Source organism: Zonotrichia albicollis, unplaced genomic scaffold (assembly GCF_047830755.1).
Source record: "Zonotrichia albicollis isolate bZonAlb1 unplaced genomic scaffold, bZonAlb1.hap1 Scaffold_94, whole genome shotgun sequence".
Taxonomy (NCBI): domain Eukaryota; kingdom Metazoa; phylum Chordata; class Aves; order Passeriformes; family Passerellidae; genus Zonotrichia; species Zonotrichia albicollis.
This window is the reverse complement of record NW_027428464.1, coordinates 172,850-197,453: the sequence shown is the minus strand read 5'-3', so window position 1 is coordinate 197,453 and position 24,604 is coordinate 172,850. Positions and strand designations below refer to the sequence as shown.

The 24,604-nt window shown below is 37.3% G+C and overlaps 2 protein-coding genes across 19 annotated transcripts in view; one reads left to right on the top strand and one right to left on the bottom strand.

The window, feature by feature from the left end:
- Positions 1-1,335: 1,335 nt before the first annotated feature.
- LOC141728110 (kinetochore protein NDC80 homolog) lies at positions 1,336-18,884 on the bottom strand. 4 transcript variants are annotated; one of them, XM_074534457.1, is made up of 17 exons: positions 18,747-18,884; positions 16,803-17,026; positions 16,199-16,285; positions 15,322-15,445; positions 15,022-15,194; positions 13,720-13,822; positions 12,821-12,910; positions 11,454-11,547; positions 10,229-10,335; positions 9,273-9,417; positions 8,775-8,980; positions 7,435-7,587; positions 7,073-7,162; positions 6,164-6,256; positions 4,538-4,668; positions 4,065-4,167; positions 1,336-3,710 (listed from the first exon to the last, which is right to left on the bottom strand). In XM_074534457.1, exons 2-17 carry the CDS (start codon positions 16,901-16,903, stop codon positions 3,588-3,590), a joined length of 1,923 nt encoding a protein of 640 aa, XP_074390558.1. In that variant the 5' UTR covers positions 16,904-17,026; positions 18,747-18,884; the 3' UTR covers positions 1,336-3,587. The 4 variants fall into 4 exon arrangements, with proteins under 4 accessions (XP_074390558.1, XP_074390557.1, XP_074390560.1 ...); XM_074534456.1 differs by having other exon boundaries at positions 18,651-18,826; XM_074534459.1 differs by lacking the exon at positions 18,747-18,884 and adding an exon at positions 18,182-18,517.
- The window catches only part of LOC141728111 (N(6)-adenine-specific methyltransferase METTL4-like), a 52,584-nt gene continuing 46,819 nt past the window's right edge, over positions 18,840-24,604 (top strand). For all 15 annotated transcript variants that reach the window (XR_012578819.1, XR_012578813.1, XR_012578817.1 and 12 more), the window contains exons 1-3: positions 18,840-18,978; positions 20,353-20,867; positions 21,574-21,636. Coding sequence is in view for 2 of the 15 variants with exons in the window: in XM_074534462.1 (XP_074390563.1) it covers positions 20,439-20,867; positions 21,574-21,636 (492 nt within the window). In the remaining 13 variants the exon portion in view is untranslated. The remainder of the gene's footprint in view (positions 18,979-20,352; positions 20,868-21,573; positions 21,637-24,604) is intronic.

Genomic DNA, 24,604 nt, shown 5'->3' with positions numbered 1-24,604 from the left:
CTGCCAAAAGAGGAAGGTTATCTGGCTCTGAAGGACACATTAAGGTTTCCAGTATTAAGCAAACAAGAGCACCCTGAAGAAGAATGGAAAGATTATATATATATAGTCTCTTCAGAGATTGCAGCGCTCAAAATACTTGTATACCATATAACATGTAATTAGCAATGAATAGGCAATACCCTTGTTAACAAAATTTCCATTGCTTTACAGTCATTTAGCATGAGACCAGAGTTTTCCTTTTTTACTAGAGCATTGCACTGAGGGTGTTGCCCATGTTAGTGAAAAGGGAATGTCTTCAGCTATTGACTTTTTCTTCTTCCTTACTGTTTCAAAAAAGAACATAAAAAATATAGTTTTTTTTTAATTCTACCACTAAAGTTGGAGCAGGGATGAGAGCTCCCATAAAAGGCCAGAGCCGGCAAGCTATTGGAAATATTACAGAGCCACAGAGCACAAATTGTTACTCAGCTCAGAACTAAAGGCTTGCATAGGCATGCCGTGCTTTATTGTTGGCAAAATCAGTGAAGAGAATTGCAGAAGCCTCATATAAAACACTGCAAAGCTAAAGCCTGAGCAGGCACAGGTTGCAGCAGAGGAGGTTTCAATTGGCTATTAGGAAAATTTCTTCACAGCAGGAATTGTCAAGCATTGGAACAGGCTGCTCAAGGAAATGGTTGAATCACCAGCCCTGGAGGCATTTTTAAGTCATGAGGATGTGGCACTCAGAGACGTGGTTGAGTGGACTGGGCACTGTTAGATTAACAGCAGGGCTCAATGAAATTAGCAGCTCTTTCCAACCTGAATGAATCTACTTGACGCACTCAAGAAATACTCCAAAAAAAGAACTACCATGTTCTTGTTGGTGATGAGTTTCTGACAACAAAAAATGAAAAAAACAACTTCTGCCAGAGAAAAGAAGCTACAGACTTCCAGCATCAACTGTTATTTTTTATACCTAAATAATAATAATAAAGCAGATGCAAGAGTGGTCATGTAAAGGAAATACTTATGTGATATGAAGATAGCAAAAGGTTGGTTCATGAGATTAATGCTAAAAGGATACTACATGAATCATTGTCAAAGCAGCTTGGCCCTATGCTCCTAAGAATTTTTAAATAGCAATCTATTTTTAAAAAGGTTAAAGCAATTTTTATTCCTCTAAAACTTACATGAAGATGTTTCTGCATTTTATTTTTCCTCTACACAATGCATGTACAATAGCAAGGAGAGGCAGGGAGTTAGTACCTGCTGCTAAAATGATTATGTAGTTTGTCAAGGAAAGTCAGATGATTGGGATTTTATGTCATATTTCTACACTTGCAGTAAGGATCAGTCTTTTATACAAACAGGAATAAGAAATTTTATTGAGTGTAAGAATACAAAAATTGGCACATTAAACTGTACAAAAGGTATACTAGCACTAAATGAGGCAACTGGATCCATACAAGAGCCAACATTTACAAATTACTCATACTACTGAAATGTACAGGTGGTGTGGTACTTTCTCATTAAGACTTTATATTCCAATGAAGAAACAAAACCAAAAGCAGTAATTATGTTCTAGTGCCTACTGCCTAAATTTAGAAGCCATATTCCAGAACACAAATCAAAAACAACTGCCTGACTTTCAATATCACAGAGAAAACATGTTAAACGAGGATTAAAAAATTCCCTCAATTTTTAAATTATGAAGACATAGTACCAAGTAAACATTGCCTGATGTTGATCTGGTGGATTATAACACACAGCCCTACAGTATTTTACAGAACCTGGATCCAAATTTGAGGTAGTTCTAAAGGCAGTTTAGGTTAACTGACAGACCAATAACAAAAACACATTGTCAATGATACTAACGTTAATTTTTAGAAATTATTTGGACTACTTTAATTTCAGAATATTACATTGGCCAGTGCATTAAGCAAAGGCATCATGATTTTGATTTTGACCCATGTTCATTAGGGTTAATATAAAGCCCTTGGAAATGCCATTTATTTTGCTCTCATTTAATGAACTGACTGCTGCACATGGCAAGGAACCTACAGATGCTAAAAACACAAGGTCAGTTATAGAAGCAGAGATAAACAGGTATGGGGGAGTCAAGAGAGAGCATCGCCCCTAAATAAGCACATAGTTTAAAGGAATGTGGCTCTCATCAAAAGCTCAGTTTTGCTCCATTAGATTGCTACCTTGCTTTAGATAACAAAAATCTTAAAAGAGATCACAAAAGGAAAAAACATCTAAAGAGAAGGAACAGGGATGTAGTAAAGACTAGTTTGTTACAGAAAACAAAACGGAAGTCTGTAAAGATAAGAGAAAAGAGGACAACAAAAGAAAGCATAAAAACTTCCCAGCTATCAGAAGACTTTTCTAGCTGTCAAATTAGAATTCTGGAGTATAAAAAAGGAACAAAAAATTAGAAGCTTAAATAATGTCATCAATATTATATCTGAAACAAAATACTCTTACCAGGGCCAGAAGATTCACACATTATGTTAAGAACAACTGAGTTTTAAAGTCATTCTGCAAAAATAGCCTAGAATTAGACAATTCAATCTGTGTTTAGATAGTCTAACTCAAGTTTTGTTATATATCCTAGGGATCCGTGTTGCATTCAAATATTGTAGAATTAAGGAGCAGCTTTCTTTATTTAACAGCTGCTAAATGCCTTTAAATAACTGCAAAATTGTTTTTATCTTTGTATATTTAAATGTCTGATCTATAAAAACAACACTCAAATACTTCAATGCTTTTAATAGGAAATACCATCATAAACTATCCAAGATATGAATGCTGGGTTTTATTTATTTTTTAACACAAAATTATACACAGAATAGATAAAAACGTACTATTTTCACATACCATTGATCCACTTTCTTTAAAGTATTTGGACCAGAGCTGCCCATACACTAATTTTACTGTTACTTTCCTGAGGAAACATCAAAATCTGTCCAACCGGCCTAACAAGAAGAATACAGATATTTTAGACCATTTTGATGTATCTAACATGCACCAGACCTACAAGTGATTAGATATACAGCTAGAATTCATATGATGTCCTATTTAGAGCTTTCTCTGGTATATATATTCAAGAAGTTCAGTGAAGTTTCATCTGGGAGTATGAGCAGCTAAAGACAAAGCTTGGTTTTCAAACTACTGTGTTTCTTTTTCTAGATTATTTACAAGGCTACTATACAAGGACTAATCTTATCAAGAGAGGTTTTGATTTTTTACTCATGGAAGAGGTGTCTCTGTGCAGTTTCATAGGTAACTGAACAAGCAGGAGACAGACACTGACATTTAGTCTTGCTAGTAAAATAAGGCTTGGGGAAGGATGTGAACTGTCTGTGATGCGTGTGCCCTAAACACATAGATATGCTATTGAAAGTACAAAGTCTGAGCAAAGCATTTAAGAAAATGCAAATATATTGTTTAATTCTTAAATGTATTTGTGTCAACAAAACAAAATTTCTTTCTTCCACTTAAATCAGTTTCAGTGCTAAACACTGAAAGGTAAGTACCCATCCCTTTAGAAGGCCCCATATGAGAGCTTCAGAAATGCAACATTTTTATCTTCATCTTTCTAGTGATTAGACACTTTCAGCCTTCTTTTTATAACTGTCTAGGATGCTGGTCAAGTTTGACAATTGATCTTCAGGCATGAATTCTTCATCGTCTCTGTATATTCTCTCCTTCTGTTCATCAAGGTATTTCTAGAAAAGAGGTACAGAAAGCTTTATTAGCTCTGTCACAGTCTGTATTTTCCTGATTCTGCTAAAGCATTTTAAGCAGTCATTGCATAGGTTAACTGATTTCAGTTAAACACTTTCCTGAAAGACATCTATCAGAAGCAGGTTTAACCTGACAGGATATTACTGCTGAAACTTAACAATCAATTCTGATTATTTACACCAAAGATTTTGTCAGAAAATTTAACTAGAATCTACAGACTTAGTAGCAGCTAAATAACTGATACTTCCTTAGAAAGAGTAAGCTCTAATTTCCAAGTGCTTAACTGCAAAATGTCTCTAGAGAGATTTAATTCTGAATATCAAATTTTAGCTTACCACTATAGATTCTATATGAGTAGCAACTGTTTCTATAAGACGACTCAAGTTAGCATCAATTTTTCTCTTCTTTTCTGTTGTTGTTAGCAAAACGACTTGATATCTAAAAGGTAAAGATACTCAGAAGATCGTGTCCATAATTAGAGAATTCCTGACATTTAAAACAATCACTTCAAGTCTGATTTATCATCACGTTTAGCCATACTTTTTTTTCCATTAGTATTAATTTGAACCAAGTTACAATATATTAATACTCAAAGAAAAACCCTTATGCGGAAAACAGGAGTTCTGATACAGCAGACAAATATTTTAGCAAAATACTGTTGAGGAGAAACATCTTTCAGTTGTTAACTTGTGAAATTAACACACTGAGATGGATACCTGCTGAAACAACTTTATGTTACATTCAAGAAAATATCTTTATCCTTAAAAACCAAAATAAACAAGGCAGACATGGAAGTTAGGAGCCTTACTGTCTTTGGTGATCATGCAATTCATTTGTAGCTTCACTGAGCCCATCATAGACACCACTCTCAAGTAACTGTTTATGCTTTTTTAACGATTCCAGTTCATTTGCACATTTCTTGTCTTCTTCTTCTATCTCCTGTTGTCATAAGGAAGGAGAAGAAAAAAAAAAAATGGCCTCTCTCAGGTATAATTTGGTTCCTTTTTTCTTTCTACTACCTGATTGTATCCTAATACTTGAATTCAAAATTCACTCAAATAGTTCCAAGTTCAGAGCTGAAAAAAACCCCAAGGATATCCCTCCCAAACCTGAAGTTTCAGCTGTTTTCTGTATCATCCCCATCCCAGAATAAGCCTAACCATCTCTTTATTCCTTTAACCACATTTAAAGGCCTGTGTTGCAGCTACTTTCCCTTCAGAGTTAAAGCTCAAAAAGTGTTGTTTAGATAGTCTAAATAGCTTAGAAATGGCACATTATGAACAACTGTTTCTAGGTTAAAAATACAACCACATTTGAGTAAGAAAATAGCTTTTCTTTTTTGTCTGAAAGAGTACAATTCCAAATCATCTCTTCTAGAATGACACTGTTGATGCTATACAGTCCACAAAACCAAACAAAATTGACGTCAACTCAACATGCAATTTTGATAGATTACTGAAACATCATCCTTCAAAAATAATTTTAATACTTAAGACTTACAAACAGCATTTTAAAAATTAGAAGAGGAATTACATGACTAAGTGTCTGGTGGCAAGTGTGTATTTTATGAGCTTAACTTTAGAGAAAAGTATATGCAAAAGCACAGATCAAAAGCTAAATGTCCTGTGGTTTTGAAAAATAGAAACTAAATTAATTGCCTTTATATACCTATATATACACCTGCCTCAGCTGGTATTAGCAGTGAAATAGCCCTGTTTCATGGCTATAGCACAGGAGTTTGGATTTACAGGAGCATATGTGGTAAACATTGGCGTAGTTCAAAGAACATTTTTCTGCAGGGCACCACAGTCCCACTAAAGCAGTGTTGTCAGAGAAGTTGGGAGGTACCAAAATAGCCACTCAGTTAACAGAGAGGGTGGCTATGTTTTGTTGCTGAACTGCAAGTGGGGAAAAGAATAGGGACTGCTCCTGTGCTGGCAAAGGAAGCTAAAGGAAGTAACAGTTTGAGATCATTAAAACAATTTAACATGCTTTTGGTCAATGTTTTCCTTAGTTTTTACAGAAGCTGATTAAACATGTTTACTGAAAACTGTAAATGTATTTATTATATACAAATTGATTAGACAAGACAGGTTCTGTTAATCCTAAAATTTCCTTCAAGCACATGCCCGGAGACATCCTGAGGTCAGATGATTGTTGCTGCTTTTATTACTGGATGCAGGAATTTATGATTTACAGGATCTGCTACAGTATGATGCCAGATTCTCTTACAAGAAAGTGAAAATTGATTCAGTTAAGGTGGCAGTCAAATCACTTTTCTGAAAAGAATGAAAAAATCCTCTAAGAGGGAAGGAAGAAGGCAGAGGCAGAAGCCCAAACAAAAATGCAACCCAAAAATTTATCGATAAATACAAAAATTAAGGATAAGGGTATCGTTAAGGATAAGTTGTCATCAAGGTGTAAGAAGTTCTACCTTAAGCTTCTGCTGGTAAAGATCATCCAGCTTTTCAGCTTCTTCTGTCAGCATTTTCACACTGCGTTTCTTGTCCTCTAGCATTACATTCACCTAGGATGAAAACATAAACAAGGAAGTATGGTTCAAAAAGAATTCCAACATATAAATCCATGCCATCACAAACCACACCTGGTTAAACAGGTTAAACAATTAAACTAGGCTAGGCTGAGATGGCATTATCTTTCTTCATAGCAGCCTATGTTATGCTTTGTTTTGGATCAGGGGCTAAAACAGTGTTGGTAACACACCAAAGTTTTGGCTACTGCTGAATAGTGCTAACACAGCATTCCAAGGCTTTCTATGCTTCCCAGGGCCCCTCACTGAGTAGGGTAGGGATAGGCAAGAGACTGGGAAGGTGCATAGTGAGGCCAGCTGGCCAAGAGGACATTCCATACCACATAACACCATGCTCAGGTAGAAGGCAGAAGAACGAGGAAATAAAATTCTCCTTCTTTCAATCTGTCCCAAATCCAATCTGTCCCAAATCCAATAGTACTAAAAATCTTCCTGATGACAATTTGTCGGTGATAGTAAGCCACACAATCAACTGGAATGGGTAACTTAGTAGAAACAAATACTTGCAATGGTTGTGGTCAAGTATATGTAAGCTGCATAAACTTTAATTCAGGGAATACACGATATTTCAACCAACAAAGACCTCAGTTCTTAGAAAAACTTTTAGGTTCCATTACAATAAAAGCAGTTTTCTCACAGTTTCTCCCCCTCTACTTGTCCTCAGAAAAACCCCAAGTAATTCAAGAAACCAACCCAACACATCACACTTTAACTATGCAAAAAGGTGAATGAAAGAGGCAGATAAGGTTTTAAGGTTGGTATCTTAGTGTTAATCTTCATTAACTAACTCACCTGTTCCAAAGTATCTTCCAGAGTAATTTTCCGTTGAGTGGCTTTACTAATTTCTTCCTCAGTCTCGTTGATGATCTCCATGAGGGGAACCTGTTATACGTATACAAGAAGATCGAACAAATGCAATTTTCTAATTTGAACCAAGATGCACCCCAATACATCTTTGCCTTTTATTTTTTTTAGGCTCCTGTACTTTCCAATACCAAATCTCTTTCACATACTACAATGTCATTATGGTGACTCATCAAACAAGCTTTTCAATGACATTTCATTGTGAGATTGAGAGACCTTCCCAGCATTCCTAAAGAAACACATTTTTTTTGTGAGTCGTATCTAAGGCCTTCAGTGTTGATTCTACTTACCTTGATCTGAGTTCTGTATTTGACTAGGCAATTTGGTCCTGAATCAGGATTGAACTGAATCTTAAAGTCGTGGCCTTTGGAATTCTCAGCACTTACGGGAATTAATTTCAGCTTTCGAGCCAGTTTATGATACTCTGCCAGTTGCATTTCAATCTGCTCAGAGGAGAAAAGGGCACAAATCATAGAAGAGATACAAGTGAAAAGCTGAGCAAGAAGTATTAATATAGTACTTTAAACAAGTTCCTGAGTTGCTCTCTGTAGCCATAATTCCTTGCTACCCCACAGTATTCAAGAGCTGTATGCAATGCCAGTACAGCAGTTTGCTGCATTAGGTACTGGTTTATGATTCTTTCAGAGTTTGCACACTGAGGTTTCTTAGTGTCTATGGCTGAGAACACTGAATGGTTTCACCTGTGGTTTTCTATATTCATCTGCCATAATTTTTCCTGCCTCAAGTTTTTGAGAATTAGCTGATAGGGAACTAAAAACGTGCTGGAAAATACTACTAAATAAATGATCAGTTATAAGGTCAATATGCCTTCTCTCATTAGTTTTGACAGGAAATGCTACACAGCCACACATCCTAACAACAAACTAACTTGAGCATGCCTTTAAACAAAGCTTATTAAATGCTTTAACTTCTAATTAATGAGTGCTATTAAATGCAAACGTTAAAGAACCCAGGGTTTTTTTTTTCCGGTTTTATATGCTTCATACTTGCACCTGAGGATTTAAGTTGATAAAAGTGCTTGATAAAGGGTGATCCTACCAAACATTTTTGAAATTTTTTATTTAGTTCTCCAATTGGCAAAGCAGAAAGCTTTTAAATCCCATCACTTACAGGACTATATCTTTTCATTCTGTTTGAAGGGATTGAACTTGGCCCTTGAAAGATGTTACAACTGCTACACAAAGAACTAATCAGGCCTAAATGCATGCAAAGCTATTGATTCAAATTCACTAGTTTTGCCTTACTTCCTTGCTCTGAAATATTAACATTAGCCTGCAATTTCTTGTGTTACCAAAGCAATGGCATGCTAATGTTATCAAAGCTCTTAATGCTACAGCAGTGCCAGCTGACCATGCTTCATATTCTAGACACATCTCTTACGATGCAGGAAAAAAGTACATTTTCATTAAGTGCAAAACAGAAAAAGGGAAAAAAGCGCAACATTTTTCAGAGGTACTGTAAACAGAGGCCATTCTTGTCAGTTTTGCTTGGTTAGATACACGTATGGTGGTGTTAGGTTATTTAGGAAAGAAATTATCAAGACTCCAATTTTAAGCTTGCATGATGAAAACTGGCAGCCACCTCTGAGTGTTGTGGGGTTTTCACATACCGCGTCTCTATTCCTAGCATATTTTATCTCTTCATTCCACATCTGATCTCGTTCTGCTTGCAGCTCCTTATTCAGCTTGTTAATGGTTTGCTGCAGCTCATTTCTCTTGTGATTTATTCTCTCAATGTCTGCAGCTGAGTACTTCTGGTTATCTAAGATGTGCTGGAGCCGGGCATTCTCCTGCTTCATGGCTTCTACTTCTGCTCCTAAGTACATAAAACATTTGTGAAATGGACATAAAATACCAGCCTATATACATAAACCTCACCTCTGTATTGTATGAGTAAATGACAGTTATTACATAACATTACCATTTCATTACTCCAGTGTACAGAGAGTATTAGACAAAAAATAATTTTATTAGCAATCCATTCTGGAAAGTTTATTTGTAGCATCATGCTACTCCAAGTACCTTGCTCTGCTCTCAAGCTAAGAACTCCAATTATTTGAAGACTACTTCTAGCTTCACTGTCCTGACTGTGATCAAGTCCTCCTTACCTGCTGTCTCAACTTCATCATTAACACTTTTCAGGTTTTGATCAAGGATGGATATATGAGATTTCATATTAGCCAAATAAGCCTGGTATTTCTGGACGTCTGCTTGAAGGGACGATTTCACATTTCGTAGCGTTACTCTACGATCCTAGGAAATGGGTGAAAAGAACAACCACTCTTAGATAAATATAAAATAATGATTTCACTTTCCAGATAAGACAGTAGAGTAATTGATCAATATCAATAGCACAAATATAAAACTAAAGAACTTTAATAATTTTTTATCCCTGTGACAGCTAAGTCCAGTCAAGACACCTTTAAAATAACAGCAAAGAAGGCTGAAAAGATTCTTGCATTTCAGCATTATGTCTCTCATTTGCATCAGACAGTGCTTTAGACAATTCGTACTACAGGTAGTCCACAACTTAACTCTAATAATACATGGAGGGCAGATGAAACAGGGGCATGGAAAGCCAGGAATAAGCTCAGCAGATTTTGCACAGTTGGCACCAATTTCAATTTCCCACCTGCACAGCCACTAACCCATTTTTAAACTCAGGATTTATTAAAAGCAGAATCCAGCTTTTCAAGCAAAGTATTTTCCATACAATATATTTGTTACCACTGAATCCCATGCCTCATATTTGAATACCAACACACTTGAAAAAAATAAGGTTGAAATTTATATTAAAAAATTTGGTTCAAGTATTTTATTGATATTTCAGTCAATATAAGACCTTATTACCTGTAAATACCTGCACATTATCAAATAGTTACTGAAGATTCCACAGAAAAAAGCCTTGTTCTCTAATAGTATAGAGTCTGTAAAAGTCTGGCCTAATTAAAATCTCAAAGCACTGAAATTTTTTCCTTTGTTATGTATCATAAGTATCTTCATTCAGAAATTGTCGATATTATAAAATTCAACTCCACCATAAAAACAGACACAATTTACTAACCGGCTCACTTTCCTTTTCTTTTTCTAGTCTTGCAATCTCTTCTTGAAGTCTTTTGTTCTCAGCTTCTAAACTTTCCATCTGGAATGGATCTATATTAAATAAATCCTCTGTGGGAGAGCAGAAGAGAGAGTGGAGTTACAAATTTATCTCAATATCACCACCTATTTTGAGTATCTGAACTTGAGCTTCAGCACAGTAAATACCCATTATCTGGATAATTATTTTACACTAAAAAAATAACTAAAAACAACCAAGAAACTTACCAGAAAAACCTTTCATTAAAATGTAACCAGGCAAAAACCCCAGAACAAACAAGAAGAAAAATGGGTTTCTCAGTCTTTATGTCAGAAAGAGTTCTCATGTCAAAGTCACTCTCAAGAGGTAAGGGTTTCCAAACTCTCATACAGCCCACACCACAGGAGAGTATACAAGTCAGGACTACCTTGTGAAGCTAGAACAAATCAAACTTACTTAACAACCTCTTTCTTATCCATATACTTCCTTGCTTCTTGAGTCATCTTTTCCCTAACTTAATTTGGCTCTGCCAAAAAATGGGATGATTATTTTTTCCCAATATCCAGTAACAGTGTGGTATCTTGTTTCCTCTCCAACTGATGGCTCCATTTTGCAAAGGGCTCTAGGTCTGGCTTTTCATAGGAGAGCAAAGAAAGTAAGAAATGTTTTTCTTCCTTTTCTCACATTGTGTTTGTATTTCTGCAGGTGGTGAAATGAGTGAGTCAAAAAACCCTAATAATTTTCTACCTCCCTGAAGACAAACACAGGTGCATGCTGAATCACACACAGAATCCTCACAATAGAGTTTGGAACTCTTGCAGACTGCTTTCAGATCTTTCAAAAGCTGAACTTTCTTGTCAGCTGTGCATCCTCTGAAAATAATTTTCTTTTTTTTTAATTGTTAACTTTTCCAGACAGAAACAAGAGCCATCTGCATAGATGGAGTTCACATCTGAAGAATCATATACTGGTTTTCTGTGACAAAGACATTAAAAAAATCAGGTGACACAGCTACAGCTGATAGCAGATCATGATCTATCCATCCGTACTGCTAAAAATACACATAAAGAGAGCATTAAGTTGAAGTAACTGAAACATACTTAGGTATTTCAGACTCCCTTAGATCACTTTCACTCGTAAACTGAACAAACTGATGCTAGGAGAAAAGAAACCGGTAACACAATTGAATACTTAAAATTTGAAAACTTACTTAATTTTGACTGGACTTCAGCATCCAACTCTTCAAAGGTATCTCTCCCTTTCATGAAAAGATCATAGCACTTCACACAGTAGTCCATGAAAAGCTGAAAACAATTTAAAAATCTTTCATTTCAACAATTCCAAGACCTGTAAAATGTCTGGATAGGCTAAAGCTACTCAATCAGTTGAATTAAACAGACATCAAAAATATCTTTAATGCTTCGATTGTACTTTTGTAAAATTAAACTTTTTTCCTCCCTTTGAACATAGAATGTCAACAGATTATATATTCAGGCAGAAGGAGACAACTATAATTCACACTAAGAAAGGTCTGGAAATACTGTATTTTTAACAATTATATTTAACAAAGATTGTAGGTAGAATATTTAAGAATTGTTCATCTTGATGCATATGATTCTCTCAGGCTAGTTTATGGAAACTGCAGGTCTGTTTAACAGACCTTTTCTATAAATATGACCATTAAAATTCAGATCTGTAGATCTCAAAGTACTCTTATCTAGAATTAAAGAAAGGTTACCCAAAAAGAATTTGCTAGACACTAAGTCACAGATGCTTCAGAAGCATTTACACCAGCATTGTGAATTTTGTATCTATATATATATGCATAAGTGCCAATGTAGAAGAACGCATTTAGTTTAAAAGCATTGTTACTTGCCAACCATCATGTTGTAACCTTAGTCCAAAATTATGATTTTACTTGATTTTTTGCAATTTCTAATTAAGTGTTTTAGCTTATAATGCAACCCTCTCCAAACACCTGCTGTGATTTAACACCGAGTTAAATCTGAGTAGTACTAATAATCCATAATAAATTAAAAAGAAAGCAAACTGTTGGATTAAGAGCTCGAATTATACTGCCACCCTATTTTGTGGCTCAGAAATAAAACTTTACAACCAATTTTTACATAGTAAACTGAGTAGATATTGGCACAAGTCACTATATTTAGAATGAAGTCACGGTCTTTACACTGCACTGCAGTTAACCTCAGAAGTCTTGAGTGCTAAAGGAAAATACATCAGAAACTCTACTAAAACAATAAACAGCATAATGATGCCCTTTCTCTACAAAGGAGAACAGTATATACTTGTAGAATAAGGTGAATATAAAATAAAGAGAATATTTTGTTTAATACCCAGTCTACACCAATAGACTGATCATGATACCTGCTCAGGAAATAGTTGATCAGGTTTTTTATACAATACTACTCTACCTCCTAGAAAGCATTGTGAATATAAAAGGGAACAGAATCTATAAATACATGACCCAGCAATCTAAACTGTAATTAAATTGTGTTGTTACAGCACACTGCAAAATCCAGTTGAGCAATTCTGATTCTAATTTCCTTTTTATTATACCTTATTATGTACAATTCCATCATCTGTCTCTCCTCCCCAGCTCTGTCTGTCATCGAACGATGGTGCATTTTCCCTGATCGCATTGTACAGCTGAAAAGCAGAGGTGCACACAACAAAGAGCAAATATGAAGACATCCATTAGTTTCCATGCTAGTTTTCGTGAAAAGAAGCAGAGAACCACTGGATTAGGATTTCAGCAAGCAGGTTGGAATGAACCTGTGTTGAGTTGACTAAACACACAGGTAAAGAGGCGTGAACTAGACAGTCAACACTGCCAAATTGTCTTGTGTCTTTTGAGCAAAAAAGGACAGGGTTTTCCTGGGCGCTCAATTCAGCAGTGGTCAACTTCTGTCACAGATGCCAAATTTTGCTCAGTCCTGAGTTGGCAGCAACAACAGTTAGGACTACTAAAAAACCCAAACCAACCAAACAAAACCAAAATTAAGTAAAAAACACCCCACTCTAACTGAAAACTTGCCACTCTGTATCAGAATCACAGGACATTTGAACAATTTCAATTGAAAATTCCATCCTTAGATTTCAAATTTAGGAGAGAATGGCAGATGTCACAACATTTGCGCTGGAGATACACGTTCCATTCAGTGATTATACTCATTAACTTCTCACGTTTATTGTATGTACAGATCAGCATTTTGCCACCTCCTCTTATACATTAATTTATCCAGTGCATACATGTAAAGAAAAAAACCTATCATAATATAACATGAAAAGCTCACTTTAAAAGTTACTAAAACATTAGGCCAAGGGTCAGCTCCCAGATGACTGCTAAGAACATATATGTTAAACAAAGAGATTTGTAGAAAATATGTACTAAATCTGTATTGAAACTAACATTCCAGCCTGGAAAGTGAAAATATTTATCTTAAGACAAACATTACCTTGACACAATCAATTAACCAAAACAAAGCTGCCACAATCTGAGGCCAGGTGTGTGGTGCTCCCACAGTGTACATGGAGCTTTTTGACAGAGCAAAGGGGTACCTGTACAGCCAAAGAAGATACATTTTTAATAGCTGTGGAAGACAGTGATGAAAACAAACCAGCACATTTTGAAAATACAGCAGCACATTTTTATATGTAGATGAACGCACAGAAGGAAGAGCAAACTCAATTCTACTATACTTCAAAGGAAATTAGTTGAGTTCTTACAGCACAATTTTATTCAATTATCATGGGTTTCTCATTTTGCAACTCATAGAATATCAAGGCTTAAAAGGGACCTGTAAGGATCTACAAATCCAACTCCCTGCTCCTCATAGGACTGCCTACAACTAAACCATATGATCAAGAGTGTCATCCAGACGCTCCTTGAACTCCCAAAACTTCAAGTGACTTGTCAGAATTAGTAATTTTATCCAGAATTACACCCTTGGTGCAGCAGAGTGTAATCCTTTTCAACATTTTAAGCTATATCAGCAGTTTCAAATGTTATAGATTAAAACAAAACTTTATTAAAATGCTGAGAAGTGTACAAAAAAGATTTGCACCTACATTTAAGGAGCCCTGGCACTCTGACACCATCATGGGTATACATTCCCTTTTTTTTTTTTTTTTAATGAGACTGAAAGTTCACAGTTATCAAGAGGCAGAGGATTTTCTTTCCAAGACAGTGTTGGGGCATTAATGATTTCAAACACTGAACAAATTCAGCAACAAACCACTCAGCTACTTAGTGTTTGTCGCCCCTCAACAGTAATTTTGTTATTTCCACATTCTGCTTTGAAAGCAGAATGGGAAAAATTGCAGGAAAACATATTTTAAACTAAATTAAATTTGTTTAAACTAAAATTAAATTGTCTTGATCCAAAATTCTGGAAATTTTAGTTCTTAGATTCTAACAAAATGAACAGAAAGGTCTGTAAAAGAAAATTGTGCCTTGTCCTCCAAAGTTCTATACAAATAATCAATTAAATTTTACATGACAATGCAAGATTCCCAGAGCTTATAGTTCTGTAAATTCAAATATAAAATGTATAGCAGATGCTGAAAATCAGAGAGTAAACCTAGAGTTAAATTAAACAAAAGTGAAACAAAGCAATCACAACATTTTACTTTTAGAGTCTCATCTGAATAAATAAACCTATCCATTCCCCCCAACTATCAATGCAGAATTCTTAGCTTTTAAATTTCTAGCCATAGCATATCTATTCAGCCCAGGAAACTAACAATAATCATTTTACCCAAGGTCTTTAAAAACTTTGGGAATTTCCTCTTCAAATTTTGAGTCAGGCAGTTCATAAGAAGGGCAGAGGAATTTGTAGATAAAGGTGAAGATCTTTAAAAAGTCCTGAACTGATGGAGATTGTAGTGATTTCACGGAAACATTGTGGGCATAAGCATTCTCAACAAGGAACTGTGCAAAAGAAACACGGAATACCAGTCACTAAATAAAATTTATAGTTGAAACCAAGGGAAATAACCATTTTGACTAGCACATTTTACACCTCATAACATACATGCAGAACAAGTTAATATGTTACCTCACAAAGCTTTTTGATACATTGTTGGATGAATGTCTTGTCATGAAGGGGCCTGGGATCCTTTATCTTTTCTGTCCCAAACACACCGTACTGGCTGCTGCGTGACCCTCCAGCCCCACTCACTCTAGGGACAGACAATAAATACAGGCCTTGTGACAATACATAGAAAGAAGAACTCTCCTCATGTTTAAGTCACAACAACTGCTAGCTTTGTTTTCTTTGCATTTGTTATAAAAAGTGATACTTGAAGTTTTCTCTTTGTTTAAGGTCATTGGAAAAACATCATCAACCTGGAAGTCACAATGCCATAAGTACAACAAAGATTACTGCATCCTAGATGAATACTTTCTTCATTTTATTGAAAGAAATAAACTTTTAGAGAGCAGAAAAATACCCCAAAGATGAAAAAAAATAAAGTTGGTGACTGTAAATAAACTCTAAAACTATTTAAGGAATATTTAAAAGGAATAACCTCTGCAACAATGGGGTACTACCAAGAAGATACCCATAACACAGAAAGTCATGAGCTAAGTAGAAAGATTATAGAGTTTTGGAAAGTTTGTATCAGAGAGAGGAAACTAATGCAGAGTATACTTCCAATGTCATTCTTCTTAAACAAGAAAATGTATTGAGATACTCTTAAGGTCTGCAGTGCACATCATTCCCAAAAGAAAAAAAAAATAAAGCTCCCAAAGCAATTCCTACTCCACAGCATTATTGTTTAGTGATCAAGGACTGGAGGAAGGCAGACCTGAAGGTCAGCTTGCCTCAGATCCATTATTCTCTATAGTGAAAATCTGTCAAGAAAGAAAATTACCAAAATTAGAGGATCATTTTTGTTTTAATGTACAGTGCAGACAACAAAAGCTATCCATACCTGTTCCCAAAACAGCTGACTTTTCTTTCTGAAGCTCCAGATGTAGGTTTGTTCATGCTCAGCTTCCCAAAGGTGCTTCTGTCCTTCCTGAGGAGCACAAAAAGTTTCAAGTGACTACTTCTACCAATTCATACAAGAGCTATAGTAAGTAGCTCTTATAGTACTTGTATTATAGTACAAGACTGTAAATAAAATCTACAATATTTAAGGAATATTTAAAAGGAATAGACATAGGAATAGACCCCTGCATAGACCATACATAGCTCATACAAGAGTGATACAAACACTCATATATTCCTAAGCACCTTCATCCCCCAACATCTTAGAAAGGTTAACTGATGCATCCAGCTATCTCCTCAGAAACACGTAACAAAGTGTTACATTTGAAACATGACACAAGTACATGTGTCATGTTTCATACAGAAAGGAAGTATTTTTGCAAAACTGGAGCACATGTGCAAACACCCTTGGCTGTAGGGAGCCTTCTTCTCACTGTCTTATTTTTTTCCCCTCAGTTGCTACTCACACTCAAACACACTATAATAAATCTCTTCAGAATTAGTTTTATATACTTATTTTTAGCAACATCACTAGCCAGACTTACATCTGAGGTGTCTGAAGACCCATCTTGTTGGTGTCCTGCACTCTCAGTGCCATCATAGATTGTCGACTGCTGCTTCCAGCAATACTTGAGCTTCGCCTCATTGTGACTGCTGTAAACCACAATCCCTCAGTATTCCAGCAGTATCAGAAAATCCAGGACCTAAGGGTATTTTCTTTTCTAAATGCCACAATGATTTTCCAAAGACTCAGAATAAACAAGTAGACCTGTACATTGGACCAAAAAAAAAAAAAAAAAAAAAGAAGAAAGAAAAAAAATTGTGTTAGAATCCTCAAATATATAAGAGCAGCCACAGCCCTTTAAATCAACCATTTTATTGATAAAAAGTGTTAGTGTTTCTTCCAAACCTACTGTTTTGTCTTTCTTTACATTTGGTCATTTCAGACCTACAGGTCCCAAAAGCAAAAGAGCTTGAGAAATTTTTCATTTCAGTCCACTGGGAAAAAGGCCACACTACCACGAGTACACCAGTACTGCTTACAGCGCTTCTGCTGTACATCAGCTCCTGAGCTTCTTGTCCTGAGCCCGCCCATTCCTCTGCAACTGATCTCCCAGTATTACAGCACAATAACTGGAAAACCTATTCTGAGATAATATTATGGCTCTCTTCAGAATATGCATGCAGCATATAAATCAAACTGGAATATTAAGACCATTATCCCCTGTGGCATTAAGGGGGAATTTGAAGTAAACAGAACTCACAAAACATTAAGTCACAAAAATTGCCTGCTTCTGCCCTCTAAAGACGTTCTACTTTATTTGTGAGATGGGCTTAAATGACTGAATTATAACTAATAAAAACTCCCTCTATTACAGATGTTACCAAAACACATTATTAATATAAACTGTTGCTTCATTTTGCTTCCAGTTCCACTGCTCACAAACCACAACAGAAGTTTAGCTCAAGCTCAATTCATAGGGCAGCATTTTTCACTGTGTCTGGGGAAGTAATCTGCATTATTCCATTACTTTAACTGGGACCAACCACAAAGAGAATGAATTTTCACAATCATAGCAAGCAATTAGCTTCTAGAATAACAGAATCAATTAGGTTGGAAAAGACCTGCAAGATCATCAAGTCCAACTTATGACCAAACACCACCTTGTAAGCTAGACCATGGCACTAAGTGATACATCCAGCCTTTTCTTATACAGCTCCAGGGACACTGACTACACCACCACGCTGGGCATGTGTGGTGGTTGTTTGAGCAAGCTTAACACACTCATTCACGACAGCAGTCCATTCCAGTGTGTAATCGCCTTTTCTGTGGAGGAATTCCTCCAACTGTCCCACCAAAGCCTGGTGCAGTTTGACACCGTGTCCTCTCGCTTATTGCCTGGGAGAAGAGGCCGACCCCCACCTGGCTACAGCCTGCTTTCAGGTGGTTCCAGAGTGATAAGGCTCCCCAGAGCCTCCTTTTCTCCAGGCTAAACACCCTCAGCTCCCACAGCCGCTCCTTAGGAGACTTGTGCTCCAGATCCTTCCCCAGCTCCGTTGCCCTTCTCTGGACACGCTCCAGCCCCTCAATGAATTGCGGGCCCAGACGTGGCCGCAGCGCTGGAGATGCGGCCTCACCAGTGCCGCGTACAGGGCTCTGTCACTGCCCTGGTGCTGCTGGCCACACAGCTGCTGACAAAAGGCAGGACTCTGAAAGAGCAGAGATTTAAGAGCAGATTGCCAGAGCCAACATGCCAGCAAGAAAAAAACCAAGAAAGCGTAGAGCGCGGCAAAGCCGGGCCCAGCTCCACCCGCTCGCCCTGAGAGCGCGTCTAAACCGCACCGAAGGCGACCGAGGGGACTCAGCGGCGAGCCCGCAGCCCGGGACTCACCGCCGCCGCACGGACACTTGTCCTAGGGGGGTGAGGGGGTGAAGGAGTGAGGGTGCTGCCACTGCCACTGCCCCCCGCTCCCCGCCCTGCCGTTACCGCCAGCGCCGCCGCCTCCTCGCAATTTCAAATCCGCCCGCCCGGACGTGGCCCAGGCGTCACACGGAACTGCGTCACGGCGGGGCCGCGAGCCGGGCAGCGCCGCGGGCGGGGACCAGGGGCGGGGGAAACGGAGCGGAGGAGGAGCGGGGGAAACCGAGAGGAGGAGGCTCCACCCCCGGAAAGGCTCGGGGAAGGGCCATGGCTGGACGGCGACCTGGATGTGCCCACGGTGAGTGTCTGCCAGGCGCTGCCGGCCACGGCGAGCCCCGGGTTTTTTTCAAGCCGCCGAGAGTTTTCCTAGGGAAGAGCCCGAGCTCTCGGTCCCTGTGTGCCCGCGGGGATGGGAGTCGGCACCCGGCCTCAGCAGCGCTGGGGCCGCGGCTGCCCCTGCCCTTGTGCCTGTGTTACTGCTCCCGGGTGCTGTCATAGTGATCTATGTCTCTATATGTATATATATGTATATTTGTGTGTGTGTAGATACGGTGTATGCACGTATATATAACTATAGTGTGTATATGTGCATATATGTGTGTGCTTATGTGTGTGAAAAATGCATATTTTATGATTGGCTTTTCGCAAATATTAAAATGAGTATTATATGTGTTATGTTAGAAAGTGATACTGTATTAATTTGCTTAAGTAGTGTGTTAAATGTAGTTTTAGGTTATAACAAAATGTTAAAATAGAAACTATGCTATGTAAGATTTTTTTTAAAGAAAGGACTTGCAGCGAGATAGCAGCCACAGGACACCTAAATCTTTCAGAGAAAGTTTCTCCTGATAAGAGAGCAATAAATTCTCTAACTTCTTCCCTCCTCACTCAGCCATGAAGATGCCAGTTAGGGTTGAGAGGAAGAAGTTGACGATGACCAGACAGAATCCTGTGTTTGAATGGAATTTATTCGTCATGTATGAGGTGTATGAATATGCAACAGGTTATTGTTTTTAGGAGTTAATCCTTCATTAATGGCTGTCCTTTTTCGGGCTTATGCTGCCCAGAAAGAGGTACCTGGACATCCGTAACTCTTTGTTTCTATTGTCTCATATTGTCCTAATCTAAATTGTCCAAATAATTATTACTCTAATTATATTGCTATTTTTATAACCATTTTTATTACTATTAAACTTTTAAAATTTTAAAAGCAAGTGATTGGCATTTTTCACATGTGTGAATATATATATAGCATATGTGTGTATATATAGCATGTGCATATAAATAGTATATATGTAGTCTACATAGCGTGTGTGTAACATATATAGTAAAGACATGTAGTGTAAATGCATGTATATGTGGTGTATATGCAGTGTGTAGATATACACACATACCATATAGTGTTAGACTTAATTGGTGGGTCATAGGGCTGTTTTCTGACTTGTTAAAAAGAGTAAGTGCATACCGTATAAAAGTATAAAAAAGTTGTGTAAAATTTAGCTGCTATAAAAATAGTAGTGGTATAGGGATGAACATAATGGGGAAAGCAGATGAAGTCAGGAGTTTCAACAGTGTGCCCTGTGTGGGCATGGAAATGTCTGTCAGAAGGTAGGTGCTAATTTATTAAACAGTGATAATTCTGTAAAGTGAATTCTTATAAAAATTCCCACAGGAGGAGGTTGCTCCAGGAAGAGCAAATGGTTGATGAAGGCCATGGTTTCAGGGAGCTGATTTTTCATCCTGAAAAGGGGACTTACGATGTCCGTGGTACATCGTCTGGCAGTGGGATGGCTTGTGGATCATCTCTCTTTCATCAACCAGTGTGGCTATGAGGTCTGTGACTCCTTTGCACACCCTGGTGATGTCACTCCCAGTACTTCTGCCACATCTACTGAAGACTGTCACAGTATTTCTACTTTTGCTGCCACCCCTTCATCAAGCAATGGTCCTTCTTACTGTCCTGGAAATGCTGTAGAAACAGAAGGTAAAAGAGCAAAAATGAGATACGTGTTTCGGGAGGAGTTCTTTGATATTTCTAAGCCCTATATAGCTGCAGCTCCTGAGGAGCAGCTGTGTCAGGGATGCCCTGAGGTGAGTCTGACAGAAATAAAGGCCAACAGCAACAGAGAGGAATACCAAGAAGGAGCAAAGAGTGACACTGGAGATTCTCTTGCCACTGCTAGGAAGGTATGTTATCTGTAACACAGTAAATTACAGTAATCCCTTGATAAATAATATACTACTAATATGGTTTTGCATACCTGAGTCTTTTTAGGTAGTGTAGAAGAGTGGGAACTTTTGAGAATATTCCTGTGTCCCTCATGTCAGTAATGTGCATTCTGTGTCTCATAAGCAGTGGATTGCTCCTGAAATCTCCTGACACTTGTTGTGGTCAGGTACACAGTCTGAAGCTGTGGTAGCTGTTGAGATTGTGCAGATTATCAAATTGGGAAGGACAGTATGAATTTACTTTCAGTGTTGTTTAGTACTGTTCCATACGGATAAAAGAAAATAAGAGTCACTTGTCTAAGCCAATAAATGTAATCATGAAGACATAGTTAATTTTTTTCTCTAATTGGTAAACTGCCCTTGGCAGCTGAAACTTTTAGTATGGGCCCGAAGGAGGCATGAGCACAAACTATGCACTAGGTGCCTTCAGATTCTAGTGCCATGAATAATTTAAAACAGTTTTAAGCCTATGTACCTTGTGAAAGCGTGCAGCAGGTTAGGTATTTTCAGATCTTTTTGCTTATTTGACTTGTGATAGAAAAACAGGAAACTTCCTTCTGCTTTTAGAGTTCATTTGTAATTCAGGTATTTTTGATGTGTTTTCCCCTTTTATTTCACTGTGGAATGATATGGATTTTGTTGTTGGTTTTTGCTAATTCTGCAGAAACATAGAAGGAAATGTGTGTTCAACCAAGGTGAACTGGATGCTTTGGAATACCATTCAAAGGTAAGTTGGAAAAATGTATATTTTACAAGTACCTGCTACCTGACTTTGGGCGTGTGCTGAGTGAAGGGCATGGTTGCAAACAAATTCTGGTTTTGTAGCTTGTTCCACTGGTGAAAAGAAGGAAAGGGAAAGGAAGGTCAGTCTCTCCAGTCCTCATTTGAATTTGTGCTTACAGCATGGATCTTCTATGTGGATACATGTGAACTTGCATCTGAGACATTAGAAAGACCTGGAAGCTGCATTCATATAGTAACTTGGACTGTTATAGACAACTGAATATTGTGTTGTGATGAGTTGAAGGTTAGGAATTGGCTGATTTGAAATTGGCATCGTAACCTGTTCTGAAGATAAGCTTTCAGTGTTTCAGGACACTGTGCTGGAGTTACTCAACACTTTGTGACCAAATGTGCTTCAAAATATCTTATTCTGCAATTGAAAAAAAAAAAAATCTTTCTCTGACATTTTATATTGTCCTACTAAAACATTATGAATGAATTTGAATTCAAGTCTGTATGCTTATGTCTGTTGTGTACTGGCGAAGATACAACTGAATTACACTGAAACATAGTAATGAATTGTAGAAATGCAATCTGTAGGTAATGTTTGATGTATTCTTACTGCTTTCCCAAATAGTAATGTGAACCTGAACTAGGAACTACACTTGCTTTCTTTCCTTTGACAAAAGTTTAATCATATTGGGCTTTTTGCTTAAATCTGTTCTGCCTGAACTACATTTAGATGACTATGCTTTTTTCTTTTATATAGCAACAGTCTTGTAGTAAACATGTGTGTGTGTAAACTTGCTTATACAGTGTAGAGGTCCTGTGATTATGTTTTTGAATAAGCTGTGCATGTGCAGAATCACCTTAAAGGAGAAAACTTTGAAGTTCAGCATCAACATGATTATGAAAACACAAAGGCTAAAAAATCATTCAACAATAGAAATAAGGAAAGAAATTAAAAAAAGAAGTTTGATTCCTTGGAGGTATGTGTAACTTTGGTGATATTTGGTGAATATGTGGAAGATACAGAGTTCGGAAAAATCAGTGACTCCAGTTAGCCTCTTGTATCATTCACAGATTAGAAAGTATTGGGTTTTTACTAAATTTGTGTTATTAAAGGTTATACCTCTGCAAGTTAAGGCAGATTATTTTGACACTTATTTATATCTGTAGACTCATCAAAAATAAATCCAAACAACCGCAATTTTTTGTTTTTGCAAGTGAATCTATGAATTTCAGCTGTTGAATCCATGTATGAATTTCAGTCAGTGTCAATATAGGGAAGAGTACAAAATACGCTAAACTCCTTCAGCAGCCATTTGTTAAATCTGCCTGCTTTGATTGCTTCATATTCAAGACTTTGTCCATCTGTAAATTAACACATGCATGTAAGAAGGTATAATTTCTGAAGATATGTTTATTAATTCTGTTGAAGCAATATGAGCTTTTTTTATCACAAACCTAGGTACTAAAAATTTATAACTCTGTACTGTCTGATATCTAGAGGTGGCGTTATTAAATTATGAAAAAAAATCTTTTTCTTCCTCTTCCACTAATCTGGGAATTGTAATAAAGTGCATTTTGTAAAGCCCTCTTGTAATCTTGAAGATTCTGTAATCAGAAGCTTTTGAAACCACAGTATAATGGCTTTTTACAGGGGCTTTAATAAAGCCCCTGTAACTGACAATGGACAAATGGATAAACCCACCTCACTGACAATCAAAACTCATAAAGGCTCCATGATTTGGAATAAAATGGGTCTCTAAATTTTGTGAAGCGGAGGTGCTGACTCCCCAGTAGGTGAATGACAGTGTAAATACATCCAAGACTTGTGTCATCCTGGACTGACTAACAGGCTATTTGAGATGTTTGCCACTTAGAAAAGTTGCAAAAATTGAGTTCTGATACTTTAATTTGATTTACTGATGGTACTTCTGTATGACTGTAAAATGCATAAACTGTTGTTTTATGAAGTGAATTGAAATGTGGAAAATTACTGATTTTTAGATCCCAGTATACATTTTAATTAAAAAGATGTTCATGGGCACAGTAACTTGAAATTAAATTAGAATTTTAAATTAAACTTCAGATAATTGCTTTGAAATTTGTGTTTGGTTGAAACAATGATATTCCACATCTGTTGTCTGAAATGTTTTATTCAGTAGTTTATCACTCTTTCTTTCTCCAGCATTCTAATTATTGTAACTTTACCAAAACATGAAAACCAACAACAGTGTGGTGTCCTGGTTTTGGCTGGGATAGAGTTAGTTTTCTGCTTGGTAGCTGGACAGCTAATGCACAGTTGATGGAGTTGGGAGTGCTGCAAATGAAAAATAAACCTAAGACTTCTAAAAAGCCCCAGAGTTAACATATTGAATGCTAAAGCTAGATCTGTTGCCCAAATGTCTGCACCCAGATGCAGCTGCTTTGTCCTTTCCAGCCTGGTCAGGATAGGTCGGAAAACATCAAATATTCTCATTTTGGGTTTAGCATGAGGGTAATGTTGACTGCAACAATTGAAACATTAGCGTGTTAAGCCGTGCTTACCCTGAGTCAAGGAGTTTTCAGTTTCCTGTGCTCTGCCAATGAGCAGGTGCACAAAGGAAGCTGGGAGGGAACACAGCCAGGACAGATGCCCCGAACTGGCCAGAGGGATATTCCATAGGATATAGGATATCGTGCTCACTATATAAACAATAGGAGTTGGCCAGGAGCCATGGATTTGCTACTTAGGGATGGGCTGGACATCAGTCAGTAGGTGTTCTTACTGTGCATCAGTTGTGTCTTTTGGGCATTACTTCTGTCTCACTCCCACTTTTCAATAATAAAAGTAATGATAATAATTTTTTAGTTTCAGTTTTTAAACTGATCTTACAGTAGCCCATGAGGTTTGCTTTTTTTCCTTGGATTCTTCTCCCCACCAGGGACTGGGAGGCATGTGGTGTAAGCAAATGGCTGTGTGGTAC

Excerpts from the sequence above, each read along its gene's own strand:
- LOC141728110 (XM_074534457.1), bottom strand. The coding sequence starts at position 16,903 with ATGAGGCGAAGCTCAAGTATTGCTGGAAGCAGCAGTCGACAATCTATG. Across the intron at positions 16,286-16,802 it reads GGTCTTCAGACACCTCAGAT|GAAGGACAGAAGCACCTTTG; the intron begins GTAAGTCTGGCT and ends TGTGCTCCTCAG. Across the intron at positions 3,711-4,064 it reads CTCATATAGAATCTATAGTG|AAATACCTTGATGAACAGAA; the intron begins GTAAGCTAAAAT and ends CCTCTTTTCTAG.